This window comes from Hakea prostrata, chromosome 3, assembly GCF_041222555.1.
Source record: "Hakea prostrata isolate BN-2017 chromosome 3, UWA_Hpros_2, whole genome shotgun sequence".
NCBI lineage: Eukaryota > Viridiplantae > Streptophyta > Magnoliopsida > Proteales > Proteaceae > Hakea > Hakea prostrata.
The window spans coordinates 65939732-65956634 of record NC_142602.1 but is presented as its reverse complement, the minus strand read 5'-3'; the positions used below and the strand labels follow the sequence as shown (position 1 = coordinate 65956634).

At 39.4% G+C, this 16903-nt stretch overlaps 1 protein-coding gene across 1 annotated transcript in view; it reads right to left on the bottom strand.

The window, feature by feature from the left end:
• Nucleotides 1–16903, bottom strand: part of LOC149022792 (myosin-6-like) — a 68250-nt gene that overhangs the window by 30336 nt on the left and 21011 nt on the right. Inside the window, exons 20-23 of the mRNA XM_089150719.1 lie at nucleotides 14001–14178; nucleotides 13640–13845; nucleotides 13380–13499; nucleotides 11535–11633 (exon numbers count right to left, since the gene is read on the bottom strand). Of these exons, the coding sequence (XP_089006845.1) occupies nucleotides 11535–11633; nucleotides 13380–13499; nucleotides 13640–13845; nucleotides 14001–14178 (603 nt within the window). The remainder of the gene's footprint in view (nucleotides 1–11534; nucleotides 11634–13379; nucleotides 13500–13639; nucleotides 13846–14000; nucleotides 14179–16903) is intronic.

The following is a 16903-nucleotide window of genomic DNA, read 5'->3' as shown; positions in this document are numbered from 1 at the left end:
TTGACACGAAGTTCAAGGAAGCCACAATGACTTCAAAGAACAAGATGGCTCTAGTTTTAAAGCTCCCAAGAACAGGATGGCTCTGGTTTTAAAGACAGTTATTGACAAAAAAATAATTGTCTTATAGGTTTAAGGTATATCGTCAGAAATAAGGAGAGTTAACTCCTATTCATCTTCTTATGCAACTATGCAAGTTGCAGAATTGGGAAAAGCACTTTCAGTGAGAGGGACCTCAGCCTGAGCTGTTAAAAATGGGAATAATGGCAAAACTTCAAAGGTGGTTTTGAGTACATTATCACAATTCTTCCAGACCATGACAGGACATGTGAGCATATGTGGCTCAAATTCTTGATCACAAAGTCAAATTGGTTTGCTGCTAAGCTAGCTAAATCACGTATAGATCATCTAGCAAAACTGGTTGTTCTTTTGCCTCCATTGGTCAAGGTTTCTTAAATTCCCCTACCCTAGAAAATAAATTCTAAATTTTCATCTATGTAAAATATGGTTTAGTGGACTTGACTTTCAATCAGTAAAGTTTGATGTTTAAGAGGAACAATTTTTTTTTTTTTTTTTGAATGATCAAATAATTCATTACCAAAGAGAATAAAAGAAAATACAAGAGCACAAGGGACAAAACCCAACAAAGCGAGAAAGAGGCCTCAACTAACAAGCAACCTAAGAGGCATTGAGCCAAACAACTACCCAAGAGCAATAATTAAAGCAAACTAGTTACACAAGCATAAGTGGCCCAAAGCCAAACTAAGAACCAAACTCGTTCTTGTACTTCTTCTTCTTCTTCTTTTCTTTTATTTATTTATTTTATTTTATTTTATTTTTTTATTTTATTTTATTTTATTTATGAATAAATAAATGTATTAAAAGGCAAAGGCACACATACAATAGAGCATAACTAAAGCAAGCTATGGTGCACAAATAAAGCAAAATGGGCTAGACCCAAAAAATGGGCCAAACAGGGGCCAAAAGGAGACAATTTTGTGGACATTTTCTTGGAGGACCTGAGATCAACCAAGAGGTCGTCTTTGAATGGGTTGCGCCCTTTGGAAGGGCGATAACACCGTCTATGCTTGGCAAAATCAAGATCATACACAGGGAGGTAGGAGAGAGAGGAGCAAAGCAAGGTTAAAAGGAATAGGACCATGGGCCATGAGCCCCAAATTGGAGCAATTAGGAGAGGGCAAAATGGGCATATTAAGTTGATCATGGGAGGAGAAAGAAGGGTCAAAATAGGTTTCAGTTGAAACAGACTCCCTGGCGTTATTCACTGAAATGGGAGGCTGGAGAGGCGAAGACAAGGACACAACAGAGGTCTCAAAGAAAGTTTCACAGAAGAGGAAAGGTTGGGCAAGGTGCAGGGGAGAGATGTGATGGTTCCAGATGAGAAAGGAAAGTAGAAGTAGAGCCTTTGGTGACAGCAGAAAGAGCACGATTCCAGGCTTCGACAGGGGAAGCAATGGCGTCAACTGTCGTGAAATGGCAGAGATCCACAGAGGGCTTCTCAAGCAGGGGAGCAGAGCAAGGAGAGGTCGCAGTCTGGGCAGGGAGATCGACGATGGCAGAAATTTCAGAGAGCTAGACATGTGAGATTCTCTAGTTGGAGTAGAGGAGGTATCCTTAAAACCAGCAGCTGGTAAATAGCCTTGAACAGCAGCGGCGGTAGTGTCTTCGGCTAGATCTAGAGCAGCAGCGGCAACAATGGAGTTTGCATGGCCTTGAGCAGCAACAGTGGTGACAGCCCCTAATAGGACAGCAGGGTTGGTGTCCACTAGGGCTTGAGCAGCAGCAAGAGGCCAAGCTTGACTGAGCTAAACCTAGAAATCACACTATTCTTTTTCTTTTTCTCCTTGACTCGGCAAGGATCGCAGGTGGTAGAGCAACAAAATTAGAAGGATTTCTTGACCTAGATGCTTCTGTAGTGCCTGGGCAGGAATCAAAAAGTTGCAAGAGCATGGCTGGAGAGGGCTGTTTCAGTTATTGCAGGGCTGGCTAAGGATTTAGAGGCCCTAACATTAGGAATCTCAGAACCAGAGGACGAAGAGGTTGCATCTATGCAGAATCTTCATCCCAAGCAGGGTCTTCAACAGAGAAATCAGCGGTAGCAGGGAGACCAGGTCAAAACATAGTAGAGGTGGCTGGGGCAAAGGAGGACATGGGATGGCTCTCATCATGGCAAGGATGAGAGCCATCCCGGAAGCCTTATGTTGGTACAGAGCACTTCGCAAAGAGAAACAGTTATCTTGCATGTAATTGGGATTCACTTGTATAGTGAAAATACACACTTTGATACATCCAAATAGGTAAATGATCTGATTAGAGGACACTTAATGATGTTAAGAAAAGACTAAGTGTTGGATTCTACTAGGAATTCAATTAGAGTTTGTATAGGAGTTAAATTAGAGTTTATATTCATGTAAAATTCTATTCCTTGTGCTTTCCACTTAATTATAAATATAGGACTTGAGATCATTGATCAATAACCCATTCACCACAATCATTTCTTTTAACATGGTATCAAAGCCTAAATTCAATTAGAATTTTTTCTTCTCTCTTCCTTCTTTTTTTCTCTCTTTCAAACCCATCGCAAACCATCGCAATTGGGTCACCATCGTTCTTCAGTTACTACCGCTGCCTATCTTTTCTGTTGCAAACCTTGAAGACCGTTGCTGAGGTACTGCCGCTGCTTCCTGTGCAATTGACAGAAAAAAAGGAGGCGAAACAGCAGACGCAAAGACCCTGCTACTACTGCTGCTGCTTCCTGCGCCTAACAGTAGTGAGTTTACCTCTGATTTTTCTCTCAATTTTCTGGTGTTTAAGTCTCAGTTTCGTTGCCGAAGTCCCTGCGATCGATCGCGATTGAATCGCTGAAGAGTTTCCGTGTTCGTGGTGCTTCATCTACCGATTGAATTTACCGTCGATTTATCGAATTAAAACGAGGGGTTTATTTTGTAAATTTGAATTCTCTCAATGACCTATTAGTAAATTAGCATAACTGCAGGGACTTATGCGTAATTTGCACTTTTTAGGGATCTTACTGTCATTTTCCAAAATTCCAGGGACACATTTGTAATTTCCAGTTTTTCAGGGGCATATTTGTAATTTTCTAAAGTTAAAAAAAAAAGACCCATTGCTCTTTGGATCGTGTTTGTTTTCTTTTCGGGTATTCTGAAAATGTATATTGGGTGATTAAGTGCATATGTCTAGGAAAATTTTGTCTAAGGAGTCTGGCATTTAAGCGGACCGGTTGTGTCCCTCCAGTCTTTCCTGGAAACTTTCCTGGTGTACTTTGGTTCAACAATATACTAATTGGAGGTAACCTGAGGAGATACTTTTCACGTGTTATCATTACTTAGAATTGTTTTGGGTTGTTCGGCCATTGTATTATGCAACGTTTCAGTTATTTCTGAAAGGATAAAGACTGAAGAAGCTGCAGACAATTTTTTCAACATGGAAACTACCGATGGTATTACTACTCCCACTGGCTCCGAACATTATCCCACTCTTCATCCTCTTTTGGTAAGATTTGATGGGACAAATTATTTGATCTGGTCTCGATTTGCTTACTTGACTATTGCTGGAAGAGGACTAGTTGGACACATTACTGGCACCACTATTAAACCTACTACCATATGTGTTTTACAGGATAAATGGATATCAAATGACTCTTTTATTATGTCATTCATTTTGAATTCCATGAATCCAACTATTGCCCGAGGTTATCTATTACTTGATAGTGCAACCCAAATTTGGAAGGCTACTACCAAAACATATGGACAGTTGGGGAATAATGCACATGTTTATGAGCTACGAAAGAAGCTTCATGAAACTACCCAAAAGGAACTGAATGTGGCCCAATATTATGCCACGTTGCAATCTCTTTGGCAGGAGTTGGATCCTTATGGAGATTATCATCCCACTAACCCAGATGATGTGACTACTTCTAGGAAGCACATTGATAAGATTCAGGTATATGACTTCTTAGCAGGTTTGAATGTGGAGTACAATCAGATCAGAGTGCAAGTCTTAAGTCGTTCTCCCTTTCGTACACTAGAACAGTCTTATGCTCTTGTTCAGTGTGGGGAAAGTCGTCGATTAACCATGCTTCATACTCCTATTATGGAGAAATCAGCCTTACAGTCTGTTTGCACTAAATCTGATCCAGCTAAGGAGATTGTCAAGTGTGAGCACTGTCACAAACCATATCATACCAAGGCAAATTGTTGGAAACTGCATGGGAAGCCTACTGATTTTGAGCAAAAACCAGCGCAAAGAAAGGGAAAACCAAAGGTTAATCTTTCTGAGACAGTTTCCACCACACCCTCTGCAGACGTTGGTTTTTCACAGGAGGAGTTCGCTACTCTGCGACGTATTCTGCAGTCTTCTATTGCTGGTACAGCCTCGACCACTGCTTCTTCTACTACCCATACCAACTCCTACCTTGCTACTTCAGGTAAAACTTTTACAGGCTTTCAAGTTTTTTACGTATCTACTCCTTGAATCATTGATACAGGAGCCACAGATCATATGACAGGTTTATCCTCCTCTTTTTTACAATATTCTCCATCTTCTAGAAAGGATAAAGTTCAAATTGCTGATGGCTCCTATTCTTCCATTGCTGGAAAAAGGATCATTCAGCATTCTCCATCACTTTCTTTGTCTAAAGTTTTACATGTTCCCTCTTTCTCTACTAACTTGCTCTCTATTAGTAGTCTTACACATGACTTGAATTGTAAAGTTACTTTTTTTTCCATCTTACTATGTCTTCTAGGATCTAGTCACGGGAAGGAGATTGGACGTGGTAAACTAGACAATGGACTTTATTTGCTCGAGCCGATTGTAGGATCTGCTTTTGCTTTGACTACATCTTCTAATCCAGTCCATTCGGTAATATCAGACCTTCATCAATGGCACCGTAGGCTAGGTCACCCCCCTCTAGGAACTCTTAAGAAAATATTTCTTGATTTGGTTTCTTCTTGTAATAAGGATAATTTTTTTTATGAAGCCTGCATTTTTGCAAAGCAGACTCGTTTTACTTATTTGCCTTCTCTTCATAATAGAAAAACTATTCATTTTATGCTAATTCATACTGATGTGTGGGGTCCCTACCGACGTGTGTCTATTACTGGCCATAAGTACTTTGTTACTTTTATTGATTGTCACTCTCGTTCTACATGGATTTATCTTTTAAAAAAAAAAAAAAGAGGTTTTCCAATGTTTTCGTGATTTTCATAATATGATTAAAACTCAGTTCAATGCCACTGTGAAGATCCTGCGCAATGACAATGGCATAGAGTATATTGATGGTGAATTTCAGAGATATCTCTCTGACTCTGGCATAATATACCAGACCAGTTGCGTTGATACGGCTGCCCAAAATGGGGTTGCCGAAAGGAAGAATCGGCATCTCTTAGAGATAGCCCGTTCCATTATGATTACTATGAATGTACCTGACCAACATTGGAGTGATGCTATACTCACTGCTTATTACCTTATGAATAGGATGCCTAATAGGATACTTGGTTTTAAATGTCCTAATGAGATTCTTCAGGGAGCCTCTTCTTTTGTTATTCACCCAAAGGTTTTTGGATGCGTGTGTTATGCCAGAATCACAGCCCACCAAAGTAAGTTGGTTCCTCAGGCTTACGCTGCATATTTTTGGGGTATTCTGCTACTCAAAAAGGGTATAAATATTATCATCCTCCTTCCAGGAAAACCATTGTATCCATGGATGTAATTTTTAATGAGTCTTGCCCTTACTATATATACCTCTCTAGGGGGAGAGTCCTAGAGGAGAGGTGTTCTTTCCAACTCTAGATCTTCCTATCACACACCAACACAACTTAAGAGTCTCAGAAGAGTTTCTTGACCAGGGGGAGACTTCGACTAGTATACCTAAGAACTCTAATCCTCCCCCTTCATTTTCTGAACCATGTGAAGAACCTAGTCAGGGGGAGACCACTCCTGTGAGACACACTGTTGGGGTCTTTCAAAACCAGATTGACCAGAATAAGGAGGTGCAGACTTATTAGAAGAAGAATTACGACCGGCTAAGGCAGGTGGAGAAAGGTGATACGTTACCACTTCAGTCTCCTGCTCCAGAATCAGATTCTACTGTTCCCCTTAAGGTATCTTCTTCTGAACTTCCTATTGCTATTAGAAAAGGGGTCAGATCTTATACTCAACATCCCATAGCTAAATATGTTTCTTATAACTCTTTATCTGACTCCTACCATGCTTTTATATCCTCTCTGTCATCTATATCTGTTCCTAAAAGTTGACAGGAAGCCTATGCTGATAAGAGATGGAAAACAGCTATGGTAGAGGAAATGCAGGCAATGAAGAAAAATGACACTTGGGAGCTGGTTACACTTCCTCCAGAAAAGAAAAAAAATAGTGGGTTGCAAATGGATATTTGTGGTTAAACAAAATATGGATGGATCAGTCAACAAGTTGAAAGCTAGACTAGTTGCAAAGGGGTTTACCCAGACCTATGGGATTGATTATCAGGAGACCTTTGCCCCTGTTGCGAAACTAAACACTGTCAGAGTTCTGTTGTCTATAGCTGTGAACAAAGACTGAAACTTGCACCAACTAGACGTAAAGAATGCCTTCTTACATGGGGAGTTAGCAGAAGAAGTCTATATGGAAATCCCACATGGTTTCTCCGATAACAATACTGTAGGGAAAGTTTGTCGGTTGAAGAGGTCAATTTATGGGTTAAAACAGTCTCCTAGATGCTGGTTTGGACACCTCCTGAAGGCAATGACTTCTAATGGGTACAAGCAAAGCAATGTTGATCATACACTATTTGTCAAGAAGTCAGGTACTAACATCACACTTCTCATTGTCTATGTAAACGATATTGTTATCACAGGGAATGATGGTGAAGAAATTCAAAAGTTGAAGGACTTTCTTGGCAGAGAATTTAAAATTAAAGATCTAAGGAAGTTACAATATTTCTTAGGGATTGAGGTGGCTCAATCAAAGAAAGGTATATTCCTATCCCAAAGAAAGTATGTCCTAGATCTATTATCAGAAGTGGGAATGTTGGGGTGTAAAGCAATTGATACCCTTATTGAAGCTGGAGCTAAACTTAAAGAAAAAGAGGGAGAATCAGTGGACAAAGAGAGATATCAAAGGCTGGTAGGGAAGCTTATTTACTTGTCCCACACCAAGCCAGACATCGCTTATGCTGTAGGGATAGTGAGCCAATTCATGCATGATCCATATTTAGCTCATATGAAGGCTGTTACCAGAATACTACAGTATTTGAAGGGAACTCCTGGAAAAGGGATACTTCTGTCACCCACTGATAATCTAAAAGTAAAAGCATACAGTTATGTAGACTGGGCTTGATCTTCAGACAGGAAGTCAATTTCAGGTTCAGGTACCTTTTTGGAGATAATCTAGTTACTTGGAGAAGTAAGAAACAGAATGTGGTAGCTTTATCTAGTACCGAAGCTAAATATAGAGCTATGGTTCATGGAGTTTATGAGCTACCATGGTTGAAAGGCTTGCTGCAAGATATTGGAGTCCAAGTTCCAAATCCTATGATGTTATATTGTGACAACAAGGCTGCTATTAGTATTGCTAATAATCCAGTGCAACATGATCGAACTAAGCACATTGAAATTGACAGGTTTTTTGGGTTGGAACAAGGGCTTATCTGCATGCCTTTTGTAAGATTTGGAGACCAAGTAGCAGATGTTTTCACTAAGGGTTTGAAAGAAAGAGATTTCCTTCCTATTGTAGGCAAGTTGGGCATGATTAATTTCTATGCCTTAACTTGAGAGGGAGTGTTGGATTCTACTAGGAATTCAATTAGAGTTTGTATAGGAGTTAAATTAGAGTTTATATTCATGTAAAATTATATTCCTTGTAATAGTGTGCTTTCCATTTAATTATAAACAGAGGGCTTGAGATCATTGATCAATAAGCCAATCACCAACACTAAGCCTTCTTTACCCAACATGAATGACCTTCAATGATTATCTGCCGTAGAGTTATACAGTTCTTTAGGACTTAGGTTATATGGTATCATATCATTTAGCTGTTCATATTAGCAATATGATCACCAATAAAACAACATAGAACCTATCCTTTTGTCAGATTCCAGCGCTTCTCTAGAGTTTCTCGCTTGCCAGCAAAAAAATTGCGGGTATACATGATGTAGCCCTAGATTGAAGAGGTTCAACTAGGGGCCAGTCTTCCCGGATCTTGTGGAGTTCTTGGGAAAGAAAAGAGAAGATATCAGAATTGGGGTAGCAATCCCAACTCTACTAAAAAAAGTCATTCCTCAATCAAATCATTTCTAGTTGATGGGTCATATTGAAATACCCAAAATAAAGTATTTCAAAGCTTAATTGACCCTTTTGGACATTCTTAGCTGTATCAACTCTTCTAGTTCTGAAAAAAAACTCAACCATGAGTTCAATTAAATTTTGAGTACCAGTTTCAGCATAAAAGAATACTCCAGCATATCACTAGTATTTAGATTGTAATCTTCAAGTCAAAAAGCCTGAATCAATGTCAATTGTTAACAAATCACGAATTCCAAGTGCTTGAATTCTGAATCAATGTCAACAGTTAACAGTATAGTAATATAGTCCTCAATGTAAGTAACTTGTTCTTCAAGGACTTGAAGTACACACTTCAGATCTTCTCTCACTTGACTCTTCTTCTAAGCCTCCTAGTATGTCACATCACAATATTGTATGATATTTTTGCTGGATTCTCGCATATCTGATCAAAGATATAAATTATATCAAACATCTCCAAAGTCTGATTTGATATCAGACAATTCTTCATCAAAATCCTTTGTGAAACCCTGCCAATGAATATTAAGTTCAAAGAACGACACTGCAGATATAAATTTTTGGCTCTGATACCACTTGATATAGCCCTAGATAGAAGATGCTTAAATAGGGGTCAGTCTTCTGAGATTTAATTTGATAGGCTAGACAAAGAAGAATTTGGATTGGAATTTGAAGTTGCTCTTGGGAAAGAAAAGAGAAGAGAAGAAATCAGGATGGGAATAGCAATCCCATAATCCCTCTAAAAGGCTCAAAAAGGTAAATAGAATGAATTCCATCTGATTATTGAGGATTATAATATAACTTAAATACTAAAATTAACTACTAATCTGATTACTGAATTAACCCAAATTAGGCCTATTTCATCAATAAACCCAAAACTAAGAACTGTAATGTCTATATAACCCACCCATAGGCCAAAATAAAGTATTTCAATTCTCAATTGGTCCTTTTAGATATTCTTAAACTGCATCAGCACATTAACCTTGATGTAAAGACAGGGGAACGGGGGATGCGGATTTTTTTTTTCTTCTCCAGAGGGGGGGGGGGGAAAGGAGGGGAGAATGCCAGATGCAAGAGGCAGTGGGTAGTAGTGATGAGCAGAAATGTAGAAGAGAGAGGGGGTAAGGAAGTTGAGAAAGAAATGAAGTGGTGAACAGGTTGAATTGCTGAGATATTTTTTTCCCTCATCCAACAATCAATCGCGAGTGGGAAACTCCATTCTTCCCTTTCAGTTTAAAGAACCTTTTCCCAATATTAAAAACAATTTGCACAAGATCCAGATACCCATTTTAAAAATAACAATAATTTCGTTCATTGTGCTTCCACATGGGATGAAGACTTACTGAATCTACATAGAAGCTTAGGAAACAAAGAACAAGAAGAGACAATTTTCCACAACAATCACATTGAAATATGTCCAATTTTATTTCATTACACCACTCCACATGTCAAGATCCTTGTTACAACTGCCAATCCTAAAAGCCCAAGACCCTTAGTAAAGGACTACAACAACACAACTGCACTTGCAGGTTCTGTGCACGCACAGTGGCATCTCATGAGCCACAGAGGCACCATTTCTTCAACAGTGCCTACTGCAGCCTTTGCTCTCTCTTTTCCATGAACTCTAATTCATCTATTTTTAATTCTTCAGATGTTTCACTTGGTGGCTAATGTGCCTCAGTCAAGTCCACCGTACACATGGCTCTGGATGAGAACCACCATTTGGTACCAAGAGTCACAACTGTAGGGGCATAACACACAAAACCCCTCACATATTCCAGGGATTAAACACCCAACCTCCAGAGCTACAATGACTTATTTTAATAGTTCAAGCCCTTAATGGCTACAATAATGCACATCAACAGAAAACACTTACCACATGTGTAGTGTCCCCCCCCCCCCCCCAAAAAAAAAAAATAAATAAAGAAGAAGCACTCTAAACATGATACCATCACAGAGCACCAACTATAGGGGCACAGTAATGCATAAAACAAACCTATTGCATATATCAGGGATTGAACACCTAATATCCTGCCTCTACTGCAGTGCTACAACCACTTATCCCAAAAATTCAGTTGTTAGATAAGAACAACAGCAGCATGCCAGTAATCCTACTAACTAACCATCCTTAACCATCCCTTTCCATGCGCTCCCCTTATCCTTAACCATTCTCGTGATACCACCATTTGGTCCCCTTCGCCTTCCAAATCCTTTACTTCCTCCGCTCCCCTCATCCCCTTGTCCCTTGGTCCCATCTGGTTTGGTTCAAAGGTCACATCCCCCCTCACTCCCTCACCCTTTGGAGAGCTCTCAACCTTGCTCTCCCTACCCAATCCTTTGTCATCAGCCGCCATATCCCCACCAACCCTAGCTGTGCCCTTTACTAGAATGGTTTTGAGGACATTGACCACCTTTTTTTCTCTTGCCCCTTTTCCCGTCCCCTTTGGGATAGAGCCCTTGCTTCCATTTGGCCCCGCTCGAGACGCTCACAAGGGTTTGTTTGTGATTGGTCTTGGACTCAAGGAACTTCTCCGGCCGCTCCATTTGTGATCGCCTAGGCAAGCTTGTCTTTAGTGCCGCCATCCACCACATTTGGTGGGAGCACAATCTTAGAAGATGGACCACCAAATCCCAATCCTTAGACATGATTTGGAAAGCCATGTTCTTTGATGTTTCTTCGAGATTACTTTCCCTCCCCCATCCCCCTGTTGCCGACAACCCCAGAAATATGTTCATTGTTAGTTTCTGGGGTCTCAACTGCTCTCTCATCTCTCCCTCTTAAGCTTCTTGCTCCTCCCCCCCCCCCCCCTCTTAGCTCATTTGTATTCCTCTGTGTTGCTCGTTGTCTTAATATATTATTTATTCACCCAAAAAAAAAACTAATATGGAGAATTAGGTATATGCACTAAAGACACATTTTGGCATCTCCAACACTTTGATGATAAGAAAAACCTTAGAAGTCTCTCAGAAAACAGAAGCAACCAGGCTACATTTACAGAACATGACTTGACACAGCTTATGGAAAAGATATCACTTGATTGTTTTCGTTTTTAGTTATATAAACAACACGAAAGTCATAAAACTGAATTATATAAGATGCTTCCTTCCAAAGAAACTACTGCCTAATAGTGGCAATAAACCTATAAAAGGGAAAACAAAATTAATGGGACTGTGCATAATATTCATAATGATAGATACACCTACCCTCATGCGCTTCTCCAGTTGCAGCCGCCATGTCAGTTCTTCAACTTCCTTTTCCAACTTATTCTTGGCAGCCTGCAGAGCACCGGTTTCTTTTGCCGCCTGCAGATAAACTCATGATATATCACATCCAAACCCAAGTTCAAAGCAAGTATAAGGAACAGAGTTTCACATCAACAGGTCATCAATTTCCAAATCAGGTCTAAGAATATGTATACAATTAAAAAGATAGCACTTCCATAAAGTTATAGGTGACTTTCTGATGTGAACCCCCGGCTCTAGGGATAAGGTAATTTGGTAATTTCCCTAGATTTAAGGGTTGCCCAGGAAATCCAGCAATTGGGAAGGCTAAACTAGGAAGTTTAGGATATGCTAAGGCCCTAAAAACCCTCTGTACTTGATAACTCAGATCTGAAGATTCAACTAAAGTCAAATTAGGGTTATAAAAATTCTGCAGAATTCCCAAGGAAGAAGATGAAGTGCAGAAATTTGGATTAAGGGAATTAGGTTTAATTGGGAAACTATGATAGGGCTAGGTTCTAGGATTAGGTGCGATCCCAGGGGGAGGGGAAAGGGATCCAAAGGGGCTGGGGAGGTAGATCTAACAGGGGATGGGGCTGCTGCTATTGCAGGAAGAAGGGGAAAGGGGGACGGGCCTACGATTGCTAGGGGAAGGGGTAGGGCTTGGCTGTAACTGGAGGGGAAGCGAGAGGGAGTACTTGTGAGTTATGATGGGTTTGGGGTGGTTTTCTAGGGCTGTGCAAGAGGGGAGGCAGAGGAGTCTTATGGTGGAAGGGGGAAGGGTCTCTAGGGTTGCGCAGGAGAGGTGAAGGCTGGGGAAGGGCTGCGGACAAGGGAAATGGCAGGGGAGGGGTGGGGAAGCTACTGAACTTACTTGCCTGCAGTGAATCTGTGATTGAATGCTTGAAGGATGCCCTTGAAGATTGAATGCAGAAAATCAGAACGCTCAACTTGACAACTGCAGGGTCCCCCTCAAAGGAACCCTGGCATAGCTTGGCAATAAACACTCAAATTCTTTATTCTATCAAAACTGAAAATTACATCAAATGATCAATTATTTATAGCAAAAGACTCTAACTTGGGGTGGGAATCCTTAATTGAGAAGGATCCCACCTCTTGACCAAAACACTTAAATTGGAATCTAATTACTTAAAGGCCTCAACCCTAGATATGGAATCTACTAAACACGCAAGCTAATTAAACTTTAAGTTAACTTAAAAAGCACATGCTAATTAATATAACTTAGGACTCATCAAAAACAACTTTAGATCAAAATTAACTCTTCAAACCAAACCAAACTCAACTCAACTTACTAATTTGGACTCAACTAAAATTCTGAATTATTCTGGCGATGATTCCAGCATAAAGATAAGGGGCAAAAGTCGCAAAACGCCCAAAATACCCCCAATAAGGGTTTGGCCAGCTTAGGGTGGTTTCTTGGAGCCATCTTGGGCCCAAATTGAGGTTCCAGCTAGGGGGTCTTTGTGTTCACATCACTTTCTTTTCTTTTCTTTAAGTTGATGAAATTATCATCAGAACCCAAATTAGCATGTTACTAGGTTAGGCTACAAAAGATTCAAAATTCAAGTAAACATTGAAGGATATAAATTCCTAGTCCCAAAGCCCATACTTAATGTCTAATTTCCAATTAAACACATCCCAAGGTAACTAAAATTAACTGGTTTGCTATGCTTAAGTTGTTGGAAAAAAATTACCAAAATCCAACAAAAAGTTGCTATTATCTGCTATACATCAAATAAAAGGAAATATGAAAACAATAGCCTTTCAGCTTCAACTGTGGGAAATAAAGAGGGAATAGAAGATCACCATTTTTAGTTTGCGTAGTTCTCTTCGAGCAACCTTTCCTCTCCAAGCACATTGAGTGGTTATAGTAGCTTTCTTTATCCTTGTATAGTGCAGGTGAGCTAAGTATTGCCGGCATCGACTCTGGATCAAAACATACAAATTTATGAGAATCATAAACCAGGGCAATGATGGAAAGGGGGAAAAACCTTAAACAAATAAGCAAGGGAAAACAGGTTTAGAGATGTCATGTATAAAGCATTCAATGAAAATAATTGATTTACCTGGATCATAATTGCTGCTTTTGTCTGTCGTCTGAAGAGAAGTTCACTGCGAGCAGCCATCCCACGCATACCAGTTTGAATTGAAATAGCTGATGATTGCAATGCTTTGTAAGCTATCCTAGCAAGATGTGACCGGAAATCTTTCTGGATTCTTATACATGCAGCTTCTCTCCGCATCTTTCCACAAAGTTGCCGAGCCAGCTCCCCTTCAATCAGAAATACAAAGAAGCTAACTAGTATTCATACAGCCTCCAAAAGGAAAAACTGAAACTCAATGCTAATCCTTTGGCAGGGAAGAATAACGGAGACAACAAATTCCAGTAGATGATACATTGGTCTTAACAAAATATAGCAATACTACCTCTACATGCAGCTTGAATCTGTATGACAGAGCGCTGCAACTCGATGAAGCTTTTCCTAGCTATGTAAGATCGTACTTTCCTCTGGATAATGCTTGCAGATCTTCCTAAAACCTCAGTCCTACGGGCATCAAGTTCAGGCATCTGTCCAGCCCTAAGGAACACCTTTGTTTTTCCGATCTGCAATGGTCAAAGCAGATCAGTTAAATATTTAACTTTCCAAAACCTAACGAGGAAACCTATGTAGAGGTGTACCAAAGAATCTTATCCATACACCATGTGGTGCATTTCAAGTTTCAAGCGTTAAAAAGAAATGCAACGTTTGCTTCGATTTCTTCCTTTTTAGCAAATTACAAATAATTTAGTAAGGCAAGAAATAACCAGCAGATACCATGAAAGAGATATCAAGCCAAGAGGACCTAGCAATCTGACACTCAGGTGGAAAGCAAGAAATACAAAGAAAAGCAAATTATATGAATTGCATTCACAGTAATCTACTCGTTCAAAAATGTAACACAGTTTCTCAGGAATATAATGTTCCAGTCAAGATTCCAGTTATGTTATGCATTTTGGGGTTTTATACAAAAATTTAGAAACCAGTGCTTTTACAAGTATCTGTTTTGATCAAAATGGGTTAGAACTTTACCCATTTCATTGGTTTCGGTAGTTTTCACGGTAAAAGAAAGAGGGAGTGGGGAACCAATTTGGCACTTTTGGACAAATCAAATACATATCTCACTGAAACAAGGTGTTGGGAACAACTAATGCATCTACGGCACCATTTGCTGGATTTGGTCAAGATTCCAAAGTTGGAGATATACCCTTTCTCCCAGAATAAATTTTTGCAGACCCAAAAAGGGGTGGTTGGCCTTAAATATTCTTATATGTTAGACAAAATAGGCCAATCTATAAGTTCATGGGTTTAGCCTAATTTTCAGTTTATACTTTTCTATATGGAAAATAGCATTTTTCTCCCTTAGTACCATAGTTGTCAAGGCGTCGCTTAAGAAATGCTTAGGGCTTTGGGTGGTCCCTGTCCAGTCAAAGTGATTGCCATTTTTTTAAGTCAATAAAGTGGTTGCTTTGTCGCTTAAAGTGACGCTTAAGCATCCGAGCGGGCACTTTAGATGCTTTGGTCGCCCAACCACCACTTTATTGGTGCTTTTTTTTAAACTAGTAAAAGTGACATGTGCAAATGCACAAGGTATTTATCAATCACCATGTATTGGCCATGGAAGTTGAATGGCCTATGCATAAGTGAACCTGTTAACAACAGCTAAGGTTGGAATTTGAATAAGTTTATCTTTTGGATGGGTGATTTTGATTAAACGTTTTTAATGCAGTTTCTTCTTCTTCAATTAACATTTCTTGGTTTTCGAGAAAAACTTTTCATATTCCTTCGGCTGTTAATGGTTTCTTTGAAAAATGATAAGGGGAGAAAATGAAAATTAAATTGATTCAAATAATTTCAAGAATTTTAATTGACCATTATAGACATCATTTATTACTAATACAAAGGTCTAATTGATTGAATACAAAGGGGTATTGAAGGGAAACGAAATGTAGCCATGTCACTTGAGTTCATACTTTTATAATAGTAGTGTAATATCCTTTCTTTCTATTTTCTTCTTTGAGATTCTGAAATAATATTGTATGGTAAACCCAATATCAGTATATCGCATCTTTGGTTACCAACAATAAACCCAATATCAAATCTCTGTGATTTTGAAATAGCATTTCTTCTCTGAGATTCTAATATTGGGTTCTTTTTATGTTACTTTTCTTGGAAATCAACTGGAAGTGAATGCATAATGCCTAACTTATTCATTGAGCAGCTGTCTGAGTTACTTTTTGTCTCCCAGTAGGCTTGTATAATTGTTTTAATAATTTGATTGTTAAACTTTGAAGTTTGATTTGTGACTTTGATGTTGTTATATTTGAAGTTAATGACTATGTTACATTTTCCAATCTTATATACTAATTGCATGAATGAACTTTTCATTAAGTTTGCAAAATGTTTCATACTTAACTGCTAGGAATTTTATGTAATTTTTTATATTTAGATCAAATTTGAAAAATTAACACTAGAACGTTTTGACCACTTAGTCATTGTTTTATTTGCGCTTTGTCGCTTTAGTGCCTTGGAAGCCCTCCATCACTCTGGTCGCTTTGTCGCTTTGACAACCTTGCTTGGTACAATAACTAATGCCAAACACCCCCCCCCCCCTTATTCTGAAAATATCTGGACCCTCACTGCTATGCACAAACATGACAAAAAAAAAAAAAAGCACTCAGTCAGAAAAACTGTAAGTGATGACTGTTGCGTATTTCATTTAAACCCTAAAATGCCCTCATCCTTAGACATACAGAGGTGAATGAAGACATACCCCCTTCACCAATCTTCTTCCTTCTTTCAAAACAAAACATGAAACCTACCACCGCCAAACCCCCCCCCCTTTTCCCAGCTTCACTTTGCTGCCCCACCACCACCACCTGCCATTGCCCCGAGTGCCACAACTATATACATTCAAACGATGGTGATTGTGCTCTCCATGAATCCATGTCGAACAAGTAGCATAAACTAAAGAAGCCCCAACCATGAAGGGGGCTAATGCCAGAAGATCAAATTTTGGGGAACACATCCCAAGCGGCAAAAGAGTAGTACACTTGGGCTTCTCCTACATAAGGATAGATCAGGATATGGGGAGATGAAAGTATATGAGGCCATCACCATCGCTCCAACCTCTCACCCCCCTTCTTTCCTATATCTCTGAACCCAGAGGTAGAAGTCAACTAGAATTGCCTTAAAACCTAAAAGCCCTCATTCTCTTTGGATGAATTTGGTAGTGGTGTGTCTCTACTTGTTTGTCGAAAGGTTTAGCAGAAGCTGAGTACAAGTGACTCA